Genomic DNA, 21,882 nt, shown 5'->3' on the forward strand with positions numbered 1-21,882 from the left:
AGAACCCGTAAGACTATGATGACTGTAGTAGTTATGTTGAATTGGAGCAACTGATGTGGTTTCCTGCTATTCTAAACTGGAAGTTATTCCCCTGAGGCGAACACTACTAGCAACTGAGTTCCTTTAGTTTCAAGTAGTGATTTCTTATCTGTACCAAAAACTAAAATGCTATACATGCATCAAATGAACAATGCAGCAAATTCATAATGGTAATTGGTAATTGCTAAATCCTAATGAAATTCCTGTATTGAATGCTCATTATTTGCCATGTGGACCCTGAGACTTGCTTTTCTCATATTCTTGACCTACTAATGAGACTAAAGCAGTAAGCAAAGTGTGTGAAATGCAGTGTTTGGACTGAATGATATTTTCCTGTTTTAACTAGATCTAAATGCTGGGGAAATTCTTCAAATGTTTGGAAAGATGTTTTTTGTGTTTTGTCAAGAATCTGGTTATGATACAATTCTACGTGTCTTGGGCTCAAATGTCAGAGAGTTTTTGCAGGTAAGAATTTTGTGCCAAATTATTTCAGATACCAGACAGAAGTATGGTCTACTCAACAGATAATGATTGAGATCTGGAGATATATGTTGTACTGTATAATCTACCAATTATTTGTGGAGAGGTGTCTGAAAACTTTCTTCCTTGGTATTTGTATTCTATAGAGCATTCTATTGCTCAGCAGTTATGGCATTGTTGTTCTCTTCCCCTCTCAGTTAATATATTACTCAGTTACTTGAAAAAGTAATAATTTTCCTGTAGCATCTTTGACTGTTCAATTTCATAAAAAAGGAGTGAAAAGGCAGGTAAGCTGGGGTTGCAGAGGCATTCATAAATCTGAAATTTCATTTGAAATTGCAAAGAAAAGTTTTTAACAGGAGTTTTGATATGTAAGATAAATATGGACTACAAGAGACATGAAAAAAACCACCAATTCAAATTGTCTGTGTACGTTAAGTAAAAAGACTTAGTTGCTTTTACTAACAGAAAACATGGTCTTCAGATGTGCAGAATATTTCTTCTCCTAAGTTCTCTTTGACTAATTATAGATACTGGCTATTTCTAATTGTACATTATGAGCTAGGGCTCATACATAGCTTATCTCTAGGACATTATCCTTCATCCATGAACTGAGGGTTGGATAGAGCAGCAGTGTTTAAGTCAATTTTTGTGCTTTCCTAACTGCAGAAAAACATGATACTGCACTGTAAAACAAAACAAAATGAAGACAAATTTTCAGTAGCATGGAAGAAATGTAGTGAGTTCTCTAAAGTGTGTTTTGTAGGAAAAAATGGGCTTCCCTTTTTTGTCACCTGAAAATTGTTCATTTCAAAAAAACACTTGGGATTTAAGATTTGTGATATATATTCCTCTTGGAGAGAACTGTTTGCTGTAATGAGTTTAAAAAGACTGAACTGATTAAGAGTTCATGGGAGATTGCCCAAAAGCTGTGTCAAGTTTCTGTTGATTTTCACTGAAAATTCAGCAGCCTCTTACCATCTGTTCCCTTAAAATCTCTCCAGCAATGAGAAATGAAAAGAGCAGAGTGCATAGTTTGCTGGATTACTAGAATATTTACTCTGTGTCTCACTATTTGCTCCAAAACCTGGATTATTCTGGAACATTCTAGATGCAGTCAACACAGTTTTCTTGTACAAATCCTCCAGACTGTAATTGCTGGGCAGACAGAGAGGGTGTGTGTACGCTCAAACATGTGCATACCATGTGTGATCTGTATACCATTGTCTGTCTATAGGGTGTGGCATCCTGTATATTTCATAGCTTCATTCACAGGCTGCCCTCAAAGCAAGCCTTCAGGAAAATGTAATTTTTAAAGATGACTCATGTACTGAAGTTGTGGTTAGGGTTGAGCAAGAATAGGGGAGGAAGAAAAAAAAAGTGTAGCTGGCCCATTGCTCCACCATTTTGGGTACACATGGATGGGCCAGTCCTTCCCTATTCCTTTTCTTCATCCCCTTTTCCATATAGTATATTTCTCTTTCCATTCCTTACCATGTGTGATGATGAAAAGACTGGACACATTTGTAATGCACACCAAACCTTTATAAAAGTGTGAACAGCTTACATTTATATTCTTCCAATGACAATATTTTAAGCTGCTTTGTTTGAGTTTCAGTGTTAGCAGATGACATTGGCTATTATATACTTCTGTAAATTTTTACAGAACTAATGTATTAGTAGCTGTGCCAGAAGTGTACTTTTTAGCTTTTTATTGTGATGGAAAATCAACGTTATTTGTGATTTATTATTTTTTCATTGTTCAGCAGTCAGATTAGGTCAGGAAACTAATTTATATACCTATTAAAAAATAGGTGCAGATTGGTTTTAATGTGCTGAACTTTTGTCAGATTCTTAAAATGCATAATAGAGTTCCAAAAGGTGCTTCTTGAAATCTGTACTCAGTTCAGGATATACAAAATAATTGAGGACTGCAGCTTTTTAAAGCATGTGAAAATAAATCTCATATTTATATTCTGTTTCCCCTGACATCTCAGAGAAAATTTAGTTTATTCATAGATGAAATACAGGTACTTCAAGCTTCATGATAGAGGAAAAATATAGTGCAACTAAATCTAATACTTATACTTTCTATAAGAAACACAGACCTGGAAAAATTGCAAATCATACTGAAAGACACTGCACCAAAGAGAAGCAGTGCGAAAAGAGGTAACTCCTAAGAAACCCTTTTATGTTTTTATGTTATTTTCAGTAGCTTTCTGCCAAATGAAAATCAAACACTGGAGTAGTGGTTAGTTCTCTCATTTAGAGAATCATTTACATGGCTATTTAGTTGTTTGTAATTGCAGTGCAATAAATTTCAGGGGACTAATTCCTCTTTTAGAAAGGTTTCCAGATGCTCTACCACATGGAGTTGAACAGCATATCTTTGTATTTTAGGTGACAGCCAAAACTCTTTACCTTCTCGACAGGCCAGGATCTCTGCCTGATTTAGTATCATGTCTTGTTCTTGCTTGGAGATCCCTTTGTGTTTCACCATGGAGCTGATCACTGCTGTCCAAAGCTCTAGAATCAGTGTCTCTGGTCCCAGCACAAGCTCTGGCATACCTTTGAGCCGTCTAGGAGCCAACAATTCAGGGAGAGAGCTTAACCTATTATTATCTGTACCTGACTGCACCTCTGGCCTACAGCTGGTGAACAAACTAGAAAAAGACACATTTGTTCATCCAGAAGCTGCCATATCAATTTAGAATGGATCAAATGCAACAAAAAAATAGGAGTGGGAGTGACAGGGACAATGCCTAAATGACAGGATCTGGGAGTGATTTCTGCTCCTTAGCCTGGAAGTACATCTCTACTGCTTCTTGATGATGTGTTGTAGCAAGGTTCTGAATACAATTAGCTCTCTGCTCGGTCCATAATCTGTATGCAGGGAGAAGAGACACACTGGGGACTGGAAAGCAGCTGCAATACATCCTGGGCAAGTCCCTGACTCTGGGTGATTAGAAAGACTGAAGGACATATCACATGGGCTTGCCTGTGACACTGCTTAGGCAAAGTTAGTAATGGGGGAGTAGGGTGACATAGTGGTCTTGTAGAATGGGGCTACTGCCATTTGTTAGCAACACTTATGCTGGACTTAAATGTTAATAATTAGACAGCCATCTTATAAAAATTCTGTCCTCAACATTGGCCATTTCCCATAACAAACTCCTTTTGAAATTCTTCGGGTGTTGATGACTGTGAATCTGGGAGATTATAATTTTTTCCCATATATCTCCTTAAGAGTTTTCTTCCCAAAAGTCAATATATGCCAGCTGTTTCTGAGCATGTGTATTGAAAGAGCAGTTCTGTACCCAGTTAAGGAGATTGTGTGGCCTCCCTTGGAGCCAGTCTGCTATCTCGCTCTTTTCTCATCCACACTCTTTCAGAGCAGGGTCTGCCAATTTCATTGTCTTGAACCCAGCAAAGTTCTTACAGAATTTGCCTTCAGGCATTATGCTTTTTGCAATTGAATGCCCACTAACAGCTGGAATTAGTTGACTCCCAGATTCTTGCCTCTTCGAGTTTTAATTTGGAGGTGTCGATATAGCAACAAAAACATTAATTTGAAACAAACTGAAAAAGCAAAGGAGGAAGTTCCAGGCTGAGTGCATCCTACGGAATTCATTCCTAAGAGTCTTATTTCCTCTGGAGTCTTCCCAGGAGAAGAGGCAGCTGTTTGAGCACTTCACAAGCTTACATGAAATCAAGTTCAATGTGCTTCTACAAATTTGATGATTGACATATGTTCGCAAATGGTTGAGAATGGCCTGGACAGCACATTGAAAATATTTTCACCTCACTTCTCCTTGTGCTGGCAGAAAACAATATGTGAAGCCTGCTGCCAGCTGTTACCTGGGGGTGTGAGAGAACAACATTTAAAAGATGCAGTAATTTTCTGGACTTAAGATGTAAAGAAGTTGTATGAATTTTACAACATAGGTAAATAATTTTGTGGGTTGCAACACCAATCAGAAAGATTGCTCTAGGTTGCTCTTTCTGTGTTAAATATATAGCAAATAGCAAATTGGAGCTTGATAATTGCTTCATAATCAAAGTTGGAGCTAGTGTTGTGTTCTAAGTGTGATTTTTATCTCATTGTTCTCTTTAATTTCCTTACTAGATATGCCTATCAATTTATCATTTAGTTTTCCTCTCCAGATAGCAATTTGTCTAGTCATGTTAAGTTAAATACATAAAATGTCCAGAACATCAGCTGGAAAAATAGAAGACCTCTTCCCTTTCTTGGATAACCTTTGCTGAAACATTATTACAGCCACTGTGTTGTGTTCTAAATATTCTGTGGATTTTTTCAGTTATTCTCAAAGTATGTATTTGAAGTTGGTCTTTCAATCATTTAAATCTTTACTTTAAAATTTGAGACTTTGTCAGGCCCTGTAAACTTGGGTTGACTGTTATGATGTCAGAACTAGCCTGTTTCATTGAGAATAAGTAAAAAGATACATGTTTATTCAGACATGCTCATTTGTTTCCAACACCTAAATTCACATCTGAAGAGTTTATAGGGACTAGAATTTGAAAGGCATGAAAATGGATGAGGTACAGGATCGAGAAACACACACAAGGTCTTTAATCACTGGAGTATTTCAAAATACAGCATAGTCAAACATGAATTCTTACTATCTGGAGTAATTTTTAATAGTGCTAACTTTGATGCCATTCATTATCCAAATATTGCTACAGTAGATGGAAAGAACACTGCAAGCTACGTGAAAAGCCTGCTTTGATGACGGTTCTACAAATAATAAGGCAAATGCAACGGGAGTGTGACCAGTAGGAGAAAGAGGATGTTCGAATTAGGCGGAATATGTACTTACTTTCTTCAGAACTAATAAGTGAATGCTTTATAATCATGTTTTTAATTTCTTCTTCCAGAATCTGGATGCTTTGCATGACCACCTTGCTACTATTTACCCGGGTATGCGAGCCCCTTCATTTAGATGCACTGATGCGGAGAAGGGGAAGGGACTCATTCTGCATTACTATTCGGAAAGAGAAGGTCTCCAGGATATTGTCATTGGAATAATCAAAACAGTAGCTCAACAGATCCACGGTACAGAAATAGATATGAAGGTAATGTCTGAAGGGACGTACACATTGGAAGTTTATATCATTAAGATGAAATCAAAAGAATAAAAAGTCAAGTGATGGCAAGCAGCCATTTTCATTGCTGCTGTCCTTGTGAAGCAGTGGCATCAGTACTGACTCAGGAAGATCCATCATCGTTTATGTTGGCTTTAAGGACAGGTCAGCCATGTGCTGGGAAGGCCAGCACTAATTTGCAAACAGACCCAATCGGGAACAGTTCAGAACAATATCCCCTTATTCAAAGAAGGAGGTGACATACAGAAATTAGGTACTGGATTATTTGGGGTGCTTTTTTCCACTTTATTTTATATTTGGCATACATTTCTTACTGTCTGCTCTGTTCTGTGAGAACACAGATATTTTGTCTCTGTGTCCTAGATTCTTCATCTATGTGCAAATGGTGAGGCTGATGTGCATTGATGAGGCCTGGCTGGCAAGCAGTGTTTTCCTGCCAGCCTGCATGCCAGGTCCTTCCCAGAACCAAGATGTGTTTGTGGGTCTCCTACTATCATTGCGTGACAATGTGGCTGGATATATACCTACCGCCCCAAAAGTGGAAAAATGTTCCTCAGTCACAGGGTTTACCTGATGTCATGTGTGCTAAGTCACTTGTGGAATGGGAAAGAGCCTTCTGCTCTGTGTCCATAGGGAGTAACAGAAAGATTAAATTGATCAGGCCTTGTATATGTAATGGTATAAAATCAGAGCTTGATCCAAGGTGCAGATATATCTAGAGAAAAACAGCAAATGAAAATTTTTTGGCGCTAGAAATATTGCAACTGATATAAAATACTTCTCATCAAGTAGAAAAGAATCTAAGCAGGTACAGCAAGCATTTATTTTTTTTTAATTATTCCCTAGCCATATTACATTTCTGGCACAGTTTCATTGTATACTTGCTCAGAAAATCAGTTCCAGTTTCATGAGTGCATCACAAAAACATGATCTTTCTCAGATAAGAGGTTTACAAGCAATCCCACGACAACGTATTTGTTCTTCTATATCAGAGTATTTGCCTTTTAGGTTTCTTGTTATAAGCTAGCTCAGATTTATAATGAATGGCCAGTTCTGTATAGTGATGGTGATATACTTGTTGTCCTTGTTTAGATTCTACTTTGTAGAAATCCATAGTTCAAACTTTTACAGCAGGTGTTAGTAATCAGATATGGAAGGATGCGACAGAATCAAAACAATCCTCTTCTTAGGTCCCTGTTTATTCAAAGTGTCAAGACAGACAAGAAGGACCGTGTTGGAAAGTTGGCTGCAAGAGTGCTGAAGCTGTTGCTTGACAAGCATTTCTTTTGGTAGCACAAGCAGCTTCTGCAGTCCCCCTTTCTTACTGCTCAAGCTTGTCCTACAACAGCTTCTTCAGCTGTGTCTCTCCAGCTGTTGTCAAGCTATAAAATAAACTAGACTGAGGAAATGAGCTGGGTTCAATATAACAGGGTTTTTTTCTGGGTTATTTTTACCCACATCTGTTCTTTTACATGGTTTGGTGTTCTGTCTGTTGGAGAGAATTCTGCCAGTGTAGTCAAGGGGTCGTGCAGAGACAAAAGGGATCAGTGGGGCAGAGAAGAAATCTGGGTTGTGCAAAGCAGTTACCAGAACACACTTGACAAACTGTGTCCTCAGTCTGAATGTTACTTTGTTAAGAAGATTGTATCAGACAGTACAGATATCCACTTAGGACTTCTCACAAATAATATAGATTCCAAAGAAGTTTAAATATTTATTCTAAATTTACTTGCCGTTTTCATTTGACTTTGTTAGGCTTTCCTGGAAATTTTGTTATTGCACTGTAATTAAATTTAATAGTACTAGTCAAACTTATTGTAAATGAGCACAGTTTAAGTTAAATCCAAACTATTCTTCCAGACACTCTGAGCCGAAACCTCTAAACTGAAGAAAGTGTATACTGTCTGTATTTTATTTTCCCTGTTAACCTTTTTTTTTTCCCCTTGTCCCTATTAGAAGGTCATGTGCCCTCAACCTTGAACTTTTTCTTGCCTCTGCTGATTAATAAAGCCTAGCTTTTGACACCTTTAATGACATTACATAGTGCTTTACTCCACAGATACTTACAAACTTCAGTGGTAGATAAGAAGAGAAAAATCAGCTACTTGTTTCTGTAAGGTGAGAGTGCCAAAATTTGCAGCTTATCCCCACAGACAGTGAAAGTCTCCCTCCATTACTCCACAGGTCACTTATTAATCATTAATAGTATAGAGTGAGGGTTTTAAAGCAGAGTAAGCCAACCATTGTGGTACCTGCCTAGTTTTGCACTACTCAAAAAAATGAGAACAGGAGAAAAAAATTGACCAACTTCTTTCATCTCAATCCTTTGCCTCATAATTTAGTAAATTAATGCTTTCGTGGCTAGCAGCTTTTCAGGCTGTTAGTAATGCGTTGTTTGAAATAGCACAGCACAGAAAAACAATGGAGTTGCTTTTCATACCCTCATTTTTTGTGGACTAATCAATGCCTCTCCTGTAAAATTTTTGGTTTGGACTTTAGTTAGAATTTTGCTCAAGGAATATTTTTTTTTTTTGGAACTGATAAGAGCTTCAGTGACTAGCCCTAAGTTTCTGATGTTATTGTGGCAGTTGACTTCCAACTTGGAAGAACAGAGCTGAGATTCCAGAATTGTCCTTCCAACTGTCTTTATCCAAAGCATTTTCATAACAATCCCAACACAGGACTGCTTCAGTAAGTTCTGAAGTTCTCTTTATGTAAGTGTGAAGTTAATATCTGCAATTTGTTGTTTAATGCCTTATTATCCACTTTTCTTCTCGGGCTGTTTAGAAGAAATGCTTACATAAATCTGCTTGAGGGAATACATGCTTCTAAGTCTGTATTTTCATGAGATTTTGCTTGAATTTGTCTTATATGTTACCAGTTTCTGTGAAGGTGACAGTAGATCTTAATCGTTTACAATAATGCTGTTTTTATTTTGTTCAGTGGCTAGATTCTTGTTTCATGGGTCACACAGTCATAGAATGGCAGAGGTAGGAAGGGACCTCTGGAGGGCATTTTGTCCAACCCTCCCAGGTCAAGCCAGGCCACCTAGAGCCAGTTGCACTGCTCCTTGTTCAGACAGCTTTCAGCTGTCTCTAGGGATGGAGACTCTGCAAACTCTTTGGACAACAGGTGCCAGTGCTCAATTTCCCTCACAGTGTTCCTGATGTTCAGACAAAATGTCTTGTGTTTCAGTTTGTGCCCATTGCCTCTTGTCCTGGCACTGGACACCACTGAAAATAGCCTGGCTCCATCCTCTAGGCAGGTTTTTGTACACATTGATGAGATTTTCCCAAGCCTTCTCTTCTCCAGGCCGAACAGTGCCAGCTCTCTCAGCCTTTCCTCTTATGGGACATGCTCCAGTGCCTTAATCATCTTAGTGGCCCTTCACTGGACTCTCTTCAGTAGCTCCGTCCGTATCTGTCTTGTACTGAGAAGCCCACAACTGGACACAGCACTCCCAGTGTGGCCTCTCCAGTGCTGAGTAGAGAGGAAGGGTCATGTCCCTCAACCTGCAGAGCAAACCTAAGGAATCTCATGATCACAAGAGGAAAAATTAATATTGAGAAAAACATATGGTTTTGTTTTGGGTGGAGAAATAGCTAAATAGAAAAAAATGTTTAATTTTATCACCTTTCTGCAGTTTCATACAGGACTATTTTATGTATCTATAGATATATATAAATACATACATGTACTTCTGAAATACAGTAGGGCTTCATTTTTCCAGAATGGTGTCCTTCAGGAAATGTGCCTTTTATCACTTAGGGGGATGTGTGTGTTGAAGGCAAGAATTAAAAAAAAAAAAAGGTCTGTGTTTCTCTCTGTTAAACTCTTAGCACTGAAGGGAAGGAAATTTGTTCTGAACTTGGATTCACAGTTCCAGTTGAATAGTTCAGGAAAACCTAGGTTGACATTAATTGATTAATTAGTTCAAAACCAATTTGCCTTATCTTCCCTGATACTGTAATCTATTTTTAGCTAAATAGAACTAAGACTATATAATTTTTGCAGCAGGTATTGTCCCAAGAATTGTTGCTGACTTTGAGAACACGTTATGAATATTTAAATTCTGCCAGTTTCAGTATGAGAACTAAAAATCTTCATGCTGCTGATGACCAGCTTTGGCATGAGATCTCTGTTAGCAACCTTCTGGCTATGCCTTCTCTTGCTTCACTTGTCAGAGGTTGTTTATGTATAAATGAGTGACCTGTGAAGGTGACGTCAGGACAGGGATTCCCTCAAGGCTACAAATAGTACAGGTCAATGAAGAATGTTGTACAACCCTACAAAGCCCAAAAATCTCTTGGAAAAAGAGACTTCTGCAGCTCTGGTATCTGAGGGCAGACAGTGAAAATCTTTCTTTTACACAGGGAAGATGGTTTACAATATAAAATGAGAAAAGAGCAGAGGAAATCCTTGGCAAGATGGTAATTTCAGACTGTCTTGTTACTAGTGGCAATATGAAAAACAAAGCCAGAATGTGACCAGCTGGAGAGCTGACCTAAAAACTACTTAGGTAGTTGTCATGGGGGACAAGCAGTACTGATCCACACATTAAAATGCTAACTGCGTATGAAGATAAGTCAACCGTGGAGCATAATCAGCCTCTAATTCTGACACAAGGGCAGTCAGAAACTTCATTAGCTCCAGGCTCGGAGGTTCGGTGCAGTGAGACAGCCTGCCTTGAAACCAGCTGCCAGGTGGAGGCTTCCCCCCAGTTTTAACTTTGGGTGCGCAAAGCTAGGAGTGGTACTGCTTCCACAGTGAGCTGCCTTGCTTCAATATCATCCTGAAACAGCTGCAGTGAAATTTGTCAAGTAGCATTGAACAGTTGGTTTTGATCAGAAGAGATCAAGAATTTCACCTGTATTGACCTTTAAATGGCAAAAACCTGACTTTGTGTTAATCTTCACAATCTGATGGAAAAAGGTCCCTGTCCAAGGACATTCTGTCTCTCTCCCATTCTGAGATACGAGTGTATCTTGGGGACATGCTCATATCTATAGAATTAAGTCTTGCCTGGTAGATATATCAGTGAAAGTTTAACAGATAGCATGTGTTCATTATACATGCTGTATCACAGTGATACTGCTTGATTTAATATCTTGTGTGAAGCTCACCAAATATACCGAACCACAAATTCATTTTAAAATAACTGTTCTCTGGATTGTCATTCCCTGAAATACTGGTGTGACTTTTCACTTGGCTAAGCAGAGATGAAGTCTGAAGACATCTTCTGGAAAGCACAGACAGGTTAGCAGTTAGATGTTATATATTCTCTTTGAAACCACGAGAGTGATTTTTCTCTTCAGTTTTTAACTGCAGTTACTATGGTGATTGAGCTCAGACATGGTGAACTGATGTCACTTCACCAGCTAAGACCACATGGGGAGGAAGAATTAGACTTGATTCCTGGCTTTGTTGCTTCTGTCACTGAACTTTCATTTGTCAAGCATTTAACAGAGGCTTCTTCTAAAATATTTAAATTATATTGAAATTCTGTGGCTTGCAAACTTCACTGGCAGAATGAAACAACAGATAAATTCTGTTCTAGTTAAGCTTCCTGCAGAGTATATAGGGCAGGTCTTTATGCCAGGTAAGTATCTGGTCAGTTAGGTTGGATCTGTAGCTGCAAGTGTGAAGGGACAGAATTTAACATATTATGTTAATGGTTAGAGGTGCTCATTTTAAACTTGAAACTTAAATCATGAGATAGGAAGATGAGGTAGTGCATAAATGATGTGAGCAGAAAAGACATAATGAAATTAAGTATCCAATTAAGGATGAATAAGTAGCTTTCTTAGCCTGGAGAGGGGTGTGTGTGATTGTAGCTTCTGTTAATAAGGGTTTGTGTATGGATGACCAGAATCAAATTCAGTAAACCAGTCATGTCCACAACATACCAGGTTTACCAGGAGCGTGCAGCTGGTGCTGTGGCTATCTTGCAGATCTGATACATTTCCATGCGTTTGGCCTGTTGTTCATTTGCTACACTGATGCGATGCACCAGTACAGTAAGCATTGCTGGATGCCCTGGAGTCTGCTCAAAAATAGTGTTGCAAATGAACTTGAAGATGCCTGGGAAATCTGCCGCTCTGCACCGTTACTGACACAGTTCTGATTTATAAAGATTAGGAAAACAGCACATTATGTGAGATGACTGACCTCATCGCTCTGTAAGCTTGTAGGATCTGTGGAGGGTTGTGTCTCAAACTCAGCTAGATGTCTTTAAACATGTAGCAGTTCTATTTTTATAGTTCGGGGGTTTTTTAACTGTCACCTGAGTTTTGTTTATCGATGCACCATTCTTTTCTAATAAAGGGGAAAAAATGGTGAGTTATGAAAAACTGCGTGGTAATAGGAAAAAATGTATAAGTACAGGTGAAAGTTGGCAAGAGAATACTAGTATGCAGTGACTAAGATGGTCATTAGGTGATAATATTACTATCTCTGGAAGGTGATGTGCTGTTAATATGAACATTTCCTTAAAAATTACTAGATCTTTAAAAATGAATTTTAGGACAACTTTGCCAAATGAATAAGCTTCTCATCCAAAGTATGCTTTTTTATTTCCACTTGTGGCAAGAGCAACTCTTTGAAGTAAGATCCAAGACTGGAAATTATCTGGAAGCACAGATCAGTTCTAGTGATAATTCTACACAATTTGAAAAAGATTACTGTGTAGAATCTCAGCTATCTTTGGACACAATAGTAGTAATAATAAAATAAAACCTGTGGGAGTGTGTATGAGTGATAGAAAGAACTAAGACCATAACTATGTTCTGTCAATCCTCTGTATGGCCAGTCTCTCACAATTTTAGGGATAATGATTTAATAGAAGAGGAAGACATGGAGAACCTTTAAACCCTGAGTTCAGAGGAAAACTAGATCTCCATATAGTATATTTCATTTTCCTAGACAAACCCACATAACTTGTTTTCCTCTAATGACCACCACATACTCTTTCCAAGGTTTATCTCCTATTAACTAGTAATTCTTCTCTTTGGCACACACTGCTATATGGATTACCAGCGTAGTTTCATCATTAACTCATTGACCACGCGGACAGCGGCAGCGGTGAGTGCTGCAGCTTTAAACTCGAGCTAGAGGGGGCTTCCCGGAGACGGAGAAGCCGAGGGAAGGCGGAGAGGCCCGAAAGGACTCGGGAATCGAATCGCAAGACGGAGCGAGAGGCTGACGTGCCTGGGGGCGGGCCGGGCGAGCCGCGGCAAATTTAAAAGCGGCCACAGCGCGAGCTTCGCCCAGACCACGCGGCCAGCGACAGCGGCAGCTAGCCGCAGCAGGGTCAGAGCGCGTGCCGGGTGCGCGTGAGAGCAAGGGCGGGTATATTAGCGCGCCATCAGTTGTCGATCCCCTCCTGACTCTAGACAAGAACATGGCCCCAACACGTGCAAAATGCCCCACAAGGAAGAATGTGGAAACTCAGATGGAGCTCCCACAAAAACACGTGTCTGTGCAAGTCTCCGGCTGCAGTGAATGCCTCAGCCTGGCATGTGTTCCTAATGGAGCCAGAGACCCCACATGTGTGCGGTGTGATCAAATAAACCACCTGCTCAGGCAGGTGGTTGAAATGAAGGAAGAGGTGGATAGGCTTAGAAGTATTAGAGACAGTGAAAGTGAAATAGATTGGTGGAGCCGTACACTGAGGCATAGGAGTGGGGCAGAGGCTCTGCAGGATGTGGATGATCTCCCTTCTACTTGTCACCAGGCAGAAGAAAGGAACCTAAGAGACAATGAGGAATGGAGGCAGGTCCCTCCTCGGAGGGGCAAGCAAAACTCCTGCCAGCCCCCCTCACCTTCCCAGTTGCACTTACAAAATAGGTACGGTGCTTTGGAAATCGAGGGCCAGGCATATGAGGATAAAGACAAAGATCTAGACAGTGAGCTACCCAGAGCCAGCCAGCTACCCCCACGCCTTAGTACTTCAGCAATAAAAAAAAAGAGGAAGGTAATTGTGGTGGGTGACTCTCTTTTGCGGGGAACAGAAGGCCCCATTTGCAGACCAGATCCTTCCCACAGAGAAGTCTGCTGCCTCCCTGGGGCCAGGATTAAGGATATAAAGAAAAATCTCCCTACCCTGGTCCGCTCTTCGGATTACTATCCATTACTGGTATTTCAAGTAGGCAGTGATCAGGTAGCTAACAGTAGTCCAAGGGCCCTGAAGAAAGACTTTAGGGCCCTTGGACAGCTGGTTAAGGGATCAGGAGCACAAATTGTGTTCTCCTCCATCCCACTACCTGCAGAAATTGATGAGGGTATAAACAGGAAGAGCCAGCAGATTAACTCCTGGCTCCAAGGCTGGTGTCACCGTCAGAACTTTGGTTTCTTTCATCATGGGATGATCTATAGGACATCAGACCTGGTGGCAACTGGTAGGGCAAGCCTTACCCAAGGGGGAAGAGGAATACTGGGACAAGAATTAGCAGGGCTCATTGAAAGGGCTTTAAACTAGGGTTGAAGGGGGATGGGGATGAAAGCAGGATTACTAAAGAGGAGCCTGGGAGCAGATTACCAGTGCCGGTGGGTAAAAGTGCTAGCAAGGTCTTGTGGCCTGTTGCCTCAGTAGAGGTGGAGGATCGTAACCCATGTGGTGATGACATGAGGGACAGTGATAGGCTGGCAACCACAGAAGGGTCTGAGCATGGTCAGGGAGGTGTTGGGCCTCACCCCCCCATAAAAGTGGCAAGAAAACTAGCCCAGCTAAAGTGTATTTACACAAATGCACGTAGTATGGGCAACAAACAGGAGGAGCTGGAAGCCATTGTGCGGCATGAAAGCTGTGATGTAGTTGCCATCACGGAAACGTGGTGGGATGAATCGAATGACTGGAGTGCTGCAATGGATGGCTACAAGCTCTTCAGAAGGGACAGGCAAGGAAGGAGAGGAGGAGGAGTGGCCCTGTATGTTAAGGAGGAATATGAATGTGTGGAGATAAATGAGGGTAATAGTAGAGTTGAGTGCCTGTGGGTACGAATCAAGGGGAGGACCAGCAAGGCTGATATTGTGGTGGGAGTCTATTACAGACCACCCAACCAGGATGCAGAGGTTGATGAAATGTTCTATAAGCAGCTAGCAGGGGTCTCGAGATCACTTGCGCTTGTCCTGGTGGGTGACTTCAACCTACGAGATATCAGCTGGGCACTCCATACAGCTGAGAGGGAACAGTCTAGGAGATTCCTGGAGTCTGTCGGGGATAACTTCCTGACACAGCTGGTTAGTGAGCCAACTAGGGAAGGAGCACTACTAGATCTGCTGTTTGTAAACAGAGAGGAACTTGTGGGCAATGTAACGGTTGGAGGCCGTCTGGGGTACAGTGATCATGAAATGATAGAGTTTCTGATTCTCAGGGAAGCGAGAAGGGGAGCCAGCAGGACCGCCATCGTGGACTTCCGGAGGGCAGACTTTGGTCTCTTCAAGAGTCTGCTTGACAGAGTCCCCTGGGAGGCAGCCCTGAAGGGCAAAGGAGTCCAGGAAGGCTGGACATTTTTCAAGAAGGAAGTCTTAAAAGCGCAGGAGCAGGCCGTCCCTGTGCGCAGAGAAGCGAGCTGTCGAGGGAAGAGACCGGCCTGGCTGAACAAAGAGATAAGGTCACAGCTCAGGGAAAAAAGGAAAGTTTATGTCCTTTGGAAAAAAGGACAGGCTACTTGGGAAGATTACAAAGGTGTAGTAAAGTTATGCAGGGAAAGGATTAGAAAGGCCAAAGCTCAGCTAGAACTTAACCTGGCCCTGGATGTTAAAAACAATAAAAAGAATTTCTATAAATATATTAATAGCAAGAGGAGGACTCGGGAGAACCTCCACTCTCTCCTGGATATGGGAGGTAACATAGTGACAAAGGATGAGGAGAAGGCTGAGGTACTGAATGCCTTCTTTGCCTCAGTCTTTAGCAGTGGAGTAGGGTGTCCCCCGAGTACCCAGACCCCTGAGCTAGCAGTTAGGGGCGGGGAGCAGGATGAAGCCCCCGTAATTCTAAGGGAGATGGTGAGGGACTTGCTCCATAACCTCGACATAAACAAGTCTATGGGCCCAGATGGGATTCACCCGAGGGTTCTGAGGGAGCTGGCAGAAGTGCTTGCAGAGCCACTTTCCATCATCTACCAACAGTCGTGGCAAACTGGGGAGGTCCCAGCCGACTGGCGCCTAGCAAATGTGACGCCCATCCACAAGAAGGGTCGGAAGGATGATCCAGGGAACTACAGGCCTGTCAGTCTGACCTCGGTGCCTGGGAAGGTGATGGAACAGGTCATCCTGAGTGCCATTATGCAACACATGAAGGATGCCCAGGTGATCAGGCCCAGCCAGCACAGGTTCATGAGGGGCAGGTCCTGCTTGACAAACCTGATCTCCTTCTATGACAAAGTGACTCGCTTGGTGGATGAAGGAAAGGCTGTGGATGTTATTTACCTAGACTTTAGCAAGGCCTTTGATACAGTGTCCCACAGTATTCTCCTGGAGAAACTGGATGCTCATGGCTTAGATGGGTATACTCTCCACTGGGTTAAAAACTGGCTGGAGGGCCGGGCCCAGAGAGTGGTGGTGAACAGAGTGAAGTCCAGTTGGCGACCGGTCACGAGTGGTGTCCCACAGGGCTCGGTACTGGGGCCGGTTCTCTTCAACATCTTTATCAATGATCTGGACGAGGGGATCGAATGCACCCTCAGCAAATTTGCAGATGACACCAAGTTGGGTGGGAGTGTTGATCTGCTGGAGGGTAGAGAGGCTTTGCAGAGGGATCTAGACAGGCTGGCTGGATGGGCTGAGACCAACGGGATGAGGTTCAATAAGGCCAAGTGCCGGGTCCTGCACTTGGGTCACAACAACCCCAGGCAGCGCTACAGACTTGGGGCAGAGTGGCTGGAGAGCTGCCTGGCAGAAAAGGACCTGGGGGTGTTGGTCGACTGTCGGCTGAACATGAGCCAGCAGTGTGCCCAGGTGGCCAAAAAGGCCAACAGCATCCTGGCCTGTATCAAGAACAGTGTGGTGAGTAGGACCCGAGAGGTGATCGTCCCCCTGTACTCGGCACTGGTGAGACCCCACCTCGAGTACTGTGTCCAGTTTTGGGCCCCCTACCACAGGAAAGACATTGAGGTGCTGGAGCAGGTCCAGAGAAGGGCAACGAAGCTGGTGAGGGGTCTGGAGCACAAGTCTTACGAGGAGAGGCTGAGGGAGCTGGGGTTGTTCAGTCTGGGGAAGAGGAGACTGAGGGGAGACCTTATCGCTCTCTACAACTACCTGAAAGGAGTCTGTAGAGAGGCGGGGGTCGGTCTCTTCTCCCAAGTTACAGATGATAGGACAAGGGGTAATGGCCTCAAGTTACGCCAGGGGAAGTTCAGGTTAGATAGTAGGAAATATTTCTTTACTGAAAGGGTTATCAGGCATTGGAATGGGCTGCCCAGGGAGATGGTTGAGGCACCATCCCTGGAGGTATTCAAGAGAGGAGTTGACATGGTGCTCGGGGATATGGATTAGTGTTGGGTGGTGTGGTGGTGTGTGTGTGGGTTGTGTGTGGTGGTTTTTTTTTTTTTTCATTGGTTGGACTAGATGATCTTAAAGGGTCCCTTCCAACCTAGGTGATTCTGTGATTCGGTGATTCTGTGATTCTTGAACTTGTTCGTACATCCAGATCTAGGTACGTACATTAGCTGGTAAAATTAGTAGGCAGATCTTTCTCTAAGTTACTTATGTATGCAATAGAAAGAGAAGACTAATGTGGCATGTGCTGAAGAAAGAGAAGACTAATAGAGCACCTAAATCAGACTCTTGGTCTGAACTGTGCTCCAGAAAAGCCTCTCTTTCCTTTAAATGAATAGTCAAATAGGAGATCAAGGAACACTACCTTCTTAAATTAAGCATCATTTAGCAGTAAAATATTGGTTTGTTGTTTTACCCTCCTCCATTTGTATAGGAACAAATAAAGGAAACAGCACTCCCCAACTGATCAGCTAGGATGGCTGACAGCTGTGGATGAGAATATTTAATGAACTGAACATCTTAGGGATCAAGTGGAGTGCTCGTGCATATCTGTTCTGTTTTCATATTGTAACTGTTCATCTCTGTGGTTCGACTATGTATAAAGGGCAGAATCAGGATGCATTAGAGATTTTAAGAAGTTTTTTTTTGCTTCAGTGGCTTTAGGATCAGACTCTACATGAAAGTAGAATCGGGTGCAACGTGTTCCAGAAAGTTGCCGCTAAACAATACTGTGTAAATAGAATTGTTCTGTTCCAGTCATTAAATATAATTAGGCTTGAGAAGAGGTGAATTTGGCCTCTCAAGGTAAATTATGTTGTTCTATTAGTTATTAGCTTTAATTATACTGCAATACATGGCTCTCACTGCAAACAAAATAATCCCTATTAATTTCATATTTTTTACTGAGTAAAATTAATAAAGTGTGAAATGCTATATTCAAGACACTTATTTGAGGTTTAACTGATGTAGATGACTGGTTTTGCTGTGATTTCATTTAGCATGGAATGCAGCTTGGAGAAGATTGGCATTGCTTTTAGTTTTATCTGTTGGTCCTGATCTTGCAGTCATCGCTGCCTGAATAAGGATTGTATATTCAAACATGTGCTCCATCCACCTTTCTTCTGGCTGACTGTGACATGCCCATCTTCTGGTCAGCGCTATTTGCTGCTGTAAACAGCTTTCGTCAAAATAAGGATTCAAATGGTCTGTGTAATTCAAGACTTGCCATATGTTCATTCAAGGTGATGGGAAAATCCTGTTTTCTGGCACGTACTGGTAAAAGCAAACATAACGTGAGTGTTGACCCCTGGTTTCAGGATGTACATTTCACTCAGGCTTTATAAATTGTATTTGAGTGATCTTCAATATGTTGTTCATGCAAAGAGCAACTGTGGGTAAGCAAAGCCATATTTATTCATCTGGAATTTTAAAGACTCTCTAAAATCAGAAATGCTTATTAGAATATAATATTTTTCAAGACGCAAATATCATTCTTGAATTCATCTTTCTGCTCTAAATGTATTCTTGTCCTCATAATAGCATTCCAGCTATTAATGAGTAGCAGAGTCTTCAGTTTTTCGTTTTCCTACATTTTTCTAGGTTATTCAACAGAGAAATGAGGAATGTGACCACATTCAGTTTTTAATTGAAGAGAAAGAGTCTAAAGAAGAGGACTATTATGAAGACCTTGACAGATTTGAAGAAAACGGTACCCAAGAGTCTCGCATCAGTCCATATACTTTCTGCAAGGCCTTTCCTTTCCACATAATATTTGACAGAGATCTGGTGGTCACGCAGTGTGGCAATGCTATATACAGAGTCCTTCCACAGGTTAGATGATTCTCGTACATGAATAATCATAGAGATTCCTGATGCTACATGCTTCACAGGTTTATTTTAAAGATGAATAAAATAGATTTAGGATTCTCGGTCTAAACAGCATTCTTGTGTAACTGTGTACTATTTACTGCATTGTGCTTATCTTGTTTTAAAAAGGAATGTGAAAATAGCGCTAATTCTACAACAGCTCTGTTCCTTATCATCAGGTCCATGTGCAGTAAGAGAATAAGCTTGAGCAGAGAAAACCTGATCACCCCCACAGTTCAGGTGTTAGCTCGATACCTGATTCTTTCTCGTAGCTCAGCCTAAGACACATTTACTATGAAGTGGCAAATAACTCTTTAGAGTGGATGTCAGACAGTCGGTGCAACTTGGCCTGGGGTTCAGGAAATGGTCTTGCCCGTACTACTGTGTAGCATAGGAGCGGATACATAGTTTGTATCTATTACTTGGCAGTAATGTCTTCAAATACTTAAGGTGTCAGATGCAAAATAACTGAAGAGCAGAATAACAGAAGTTGTAGTATACTGTCCTGGCTTGTGCATCAAAAGCGAAACTAAGATGAGCCAAACTATTTTTGTGATATATATGTATGTGTTTTGAACTTAATGCTGCTGCTGCAATTTCCCCTGTTAATTTACAGTAAAAGAGTACTCAGAGGTCCATACAAATTATGTATTCTGTACATGAATAGGATACCTCAGTTCTTCCCTGAAAGAGCTCATAGTCATAGTGTTTCTAAAAATAAGCAACAGGTAAAAGCAATAATATGAGAGAAGTAGAAGGTAAGATGATTAAAACATCAAATGAACTTTACAATTATGTAGGCTAATGTTGCAGATACCATGTTGTTTCTGAATCACTGACATAGCTTTAAAATGCAGTGTTATGTTATTTGCTTTTTCCTGCATTTTTTTGGTGGTTTCCTCTGAATTTTGCAGAAAGATTTGGAAGTAGAGCTTTGTAAGTAGCTCTAGCAGATTCTTCCCAAGGGCATTCACTGAACAGCTATAACTACTTAGCCTACTGAGGATGGCTATCAGAATCCTTATTATCAGAGTTGATGCTTTAGAGAACATGGCTTATTGAAAAGGGAGTTTGAAGGAGGGCACTTAGGAGGAAAACACTGGAAAGCTTTTTTTACTGTAACAGTTTGACAGATAACGAATGTGGTAGTCTAACACAATTTCACAAAACCATCTTGCAGGCTAGAATTACACTTTGAAGCCTGTATACTTCTGATGGAAAATCCTTAATTTAAAAACCTTGTGTTTTAATGGAGAAATGCATAATGTATATGTTCTCTTCCATTCAGTGTTGTCATCTAAGCAAATTGAATATAATTATATCACATATAGTTTTAGTATAAAACATAACAATCTTTTTTTTTTCCCTTTTTAAATTCTAGCTGCAGCCAGGAAATTGCAGTCTGTTGTCAGTTTTCTCCTTGGTCCGGCCTCATATTGATATTAGTTTCCATGGGATCCTCTCACATATCAATACAGTCTTTGTACTGCGGACCAAGGTAACTAGAAAATATTCACCTGGCTTTTCTCTAAGTAAGTATGGTTTAGAGAGATAAGAAGTGCTGACAGCTCAGAAGTCTTCAGAGAAATTTCTTTGCACAGTAGTGAGCTCAGTCCCTTTTGAGTCTTGAGCCAAGAAAGTCACCAGTGTGAATTCATGTGTAGCTGTTAAGTAGAATGCTTTATAGGAATGGTGAAGTACATATACATCATGTCTGATGCTTTCTTTGCAAGGGACCAACCCATTACATGGCATTGTGCCAAATTAAGTGTGCGAAGGCAATTACATTTACTTTTGCTTCATAACAGTATAGGAGACAAATATGAAATGTGTTCTTGCTTGAGAGCATACATTCATATACAGTTCTGCGTCCTTTAGAGTGGGCGGGAGAGGGGGCAAGTGATATGAATGAATGCAGCACGTAGAGTAGCATCTAATATGTCAAGGAGCCCATTTATTTATAGAAAACCACACCTGAGAGAAACCAACAAGATTTCTTAGGAATGCTGCCAGGCACAAATAGTACTTCATAGAATAGGCAATACTTTTGACAAACTATTGTTAAGAAATCATGCAGAAGAAAACAAGAACTTAAGAACACGAAGGTAAAGAAGGATGCCATGGTTTGTATCTTTGAGGTAGCAAATCACAGTATTAAAATAAAGGTAGTGTATGGTGTTCAAATGAGAAATTAATTGGGTTTTAATGTAGTCTGTAAATCTATTCGAAACATTCTGACTGCCTTGACAGTGAAGGCACTTACATACGTGGTTGCCTGGTGCATAACACATGTACCATTGCCCTTATATAATTGTGGCTTTTCATCATCAGGAGGGGCTGCTGGATGTGGAAAAGCTGGAGTGTGAAGATGAACTGACTGGCACAGAAATCAGCTGCTTACGCCTGAAAGGGCAAATGATCTACTTGCCTGAAGCAGACAGCATTCTCTTTCTTTGTTCGCCAAGGTGCTTTAAACCTTAAGAGTTCTATAATATTGATTTTCATTGTAAAATTACTATTTTTTAGAACACTTACGAGAGTACTACTACAGAGATTAATTGGCTTGAGTATTATTTCATTGATTTTGACGTGTTTATACTAAAAGAGGGAGAAGCGTTTAAACATCGGAAGTTTCCTGATTATTAAATAATTCAATACAAACATTGGGATGCTCTGGCCCAGTTTGTACAAATCGGAATTCCTCATGATTACATGATTTTTGGCAAGTCTTGTCCTTTGTTTCTTACTCTGAGAATGCTAAGAAATGTCACAATGGTTTGGTTTCCCGTGTGGGTATGTATATTTTTGCAGCAGTTTTAATATAATGGAGTAGTAATGATTATAAAGAAGTGGTTGGGATAGGGGATTGAATGG

General features: G+C 41.0%; 1 protein-coding gene across 1 annotated transcript in view; it reads left to right on the forward strand.

Annotated features, from left to right (window-relative positions):
* The window catches only part of GUCY1B1 (guanylate cyclase 1 soluble subunit beta 1), a 49,336-nt gene that overhangs the window by 18,613 nt on the left and 8,841 nt on the right, over positions 1-21,882 (forward strand). The window contains exons 4-8 of the mRNA XM_074147330.1: positions 386-504; positions 5,419-5,616; positions 18,742-18,972; positions 20,390-20,506; positions 21,340-21,473. Of these exons, the coding sequence (XP_074003431.1) occupies positions 386-504; positions 5,419-5,616; positions 18,742-18,972; positions 20,390-20,506; positions 21,340-21,473 (799 nt within the window). The remainder of the gene's footprint in view (positions 1-385; positions 505-5,418; positions 5,617-18,741; positions 18,973-20,389; positions 20,507-21,339; positions 21,474-21,882) is intronic.

The sequence above is a fragment of the Numenius arquata genome, chromosome 5, assembly GCF_964106895.1.
Source record: "Numenius arquata chromosome 5, bNumArq3.hap1.1, whole genome shotgun sequence".
In the NCBI taxonomy this organism is placed as follows: domain Eukaryota; kingdom Metazoa; phylum Chordata; class Aves; order Charadriiformes; family Scolopacidae; genus Numenius; species Numenius arquata.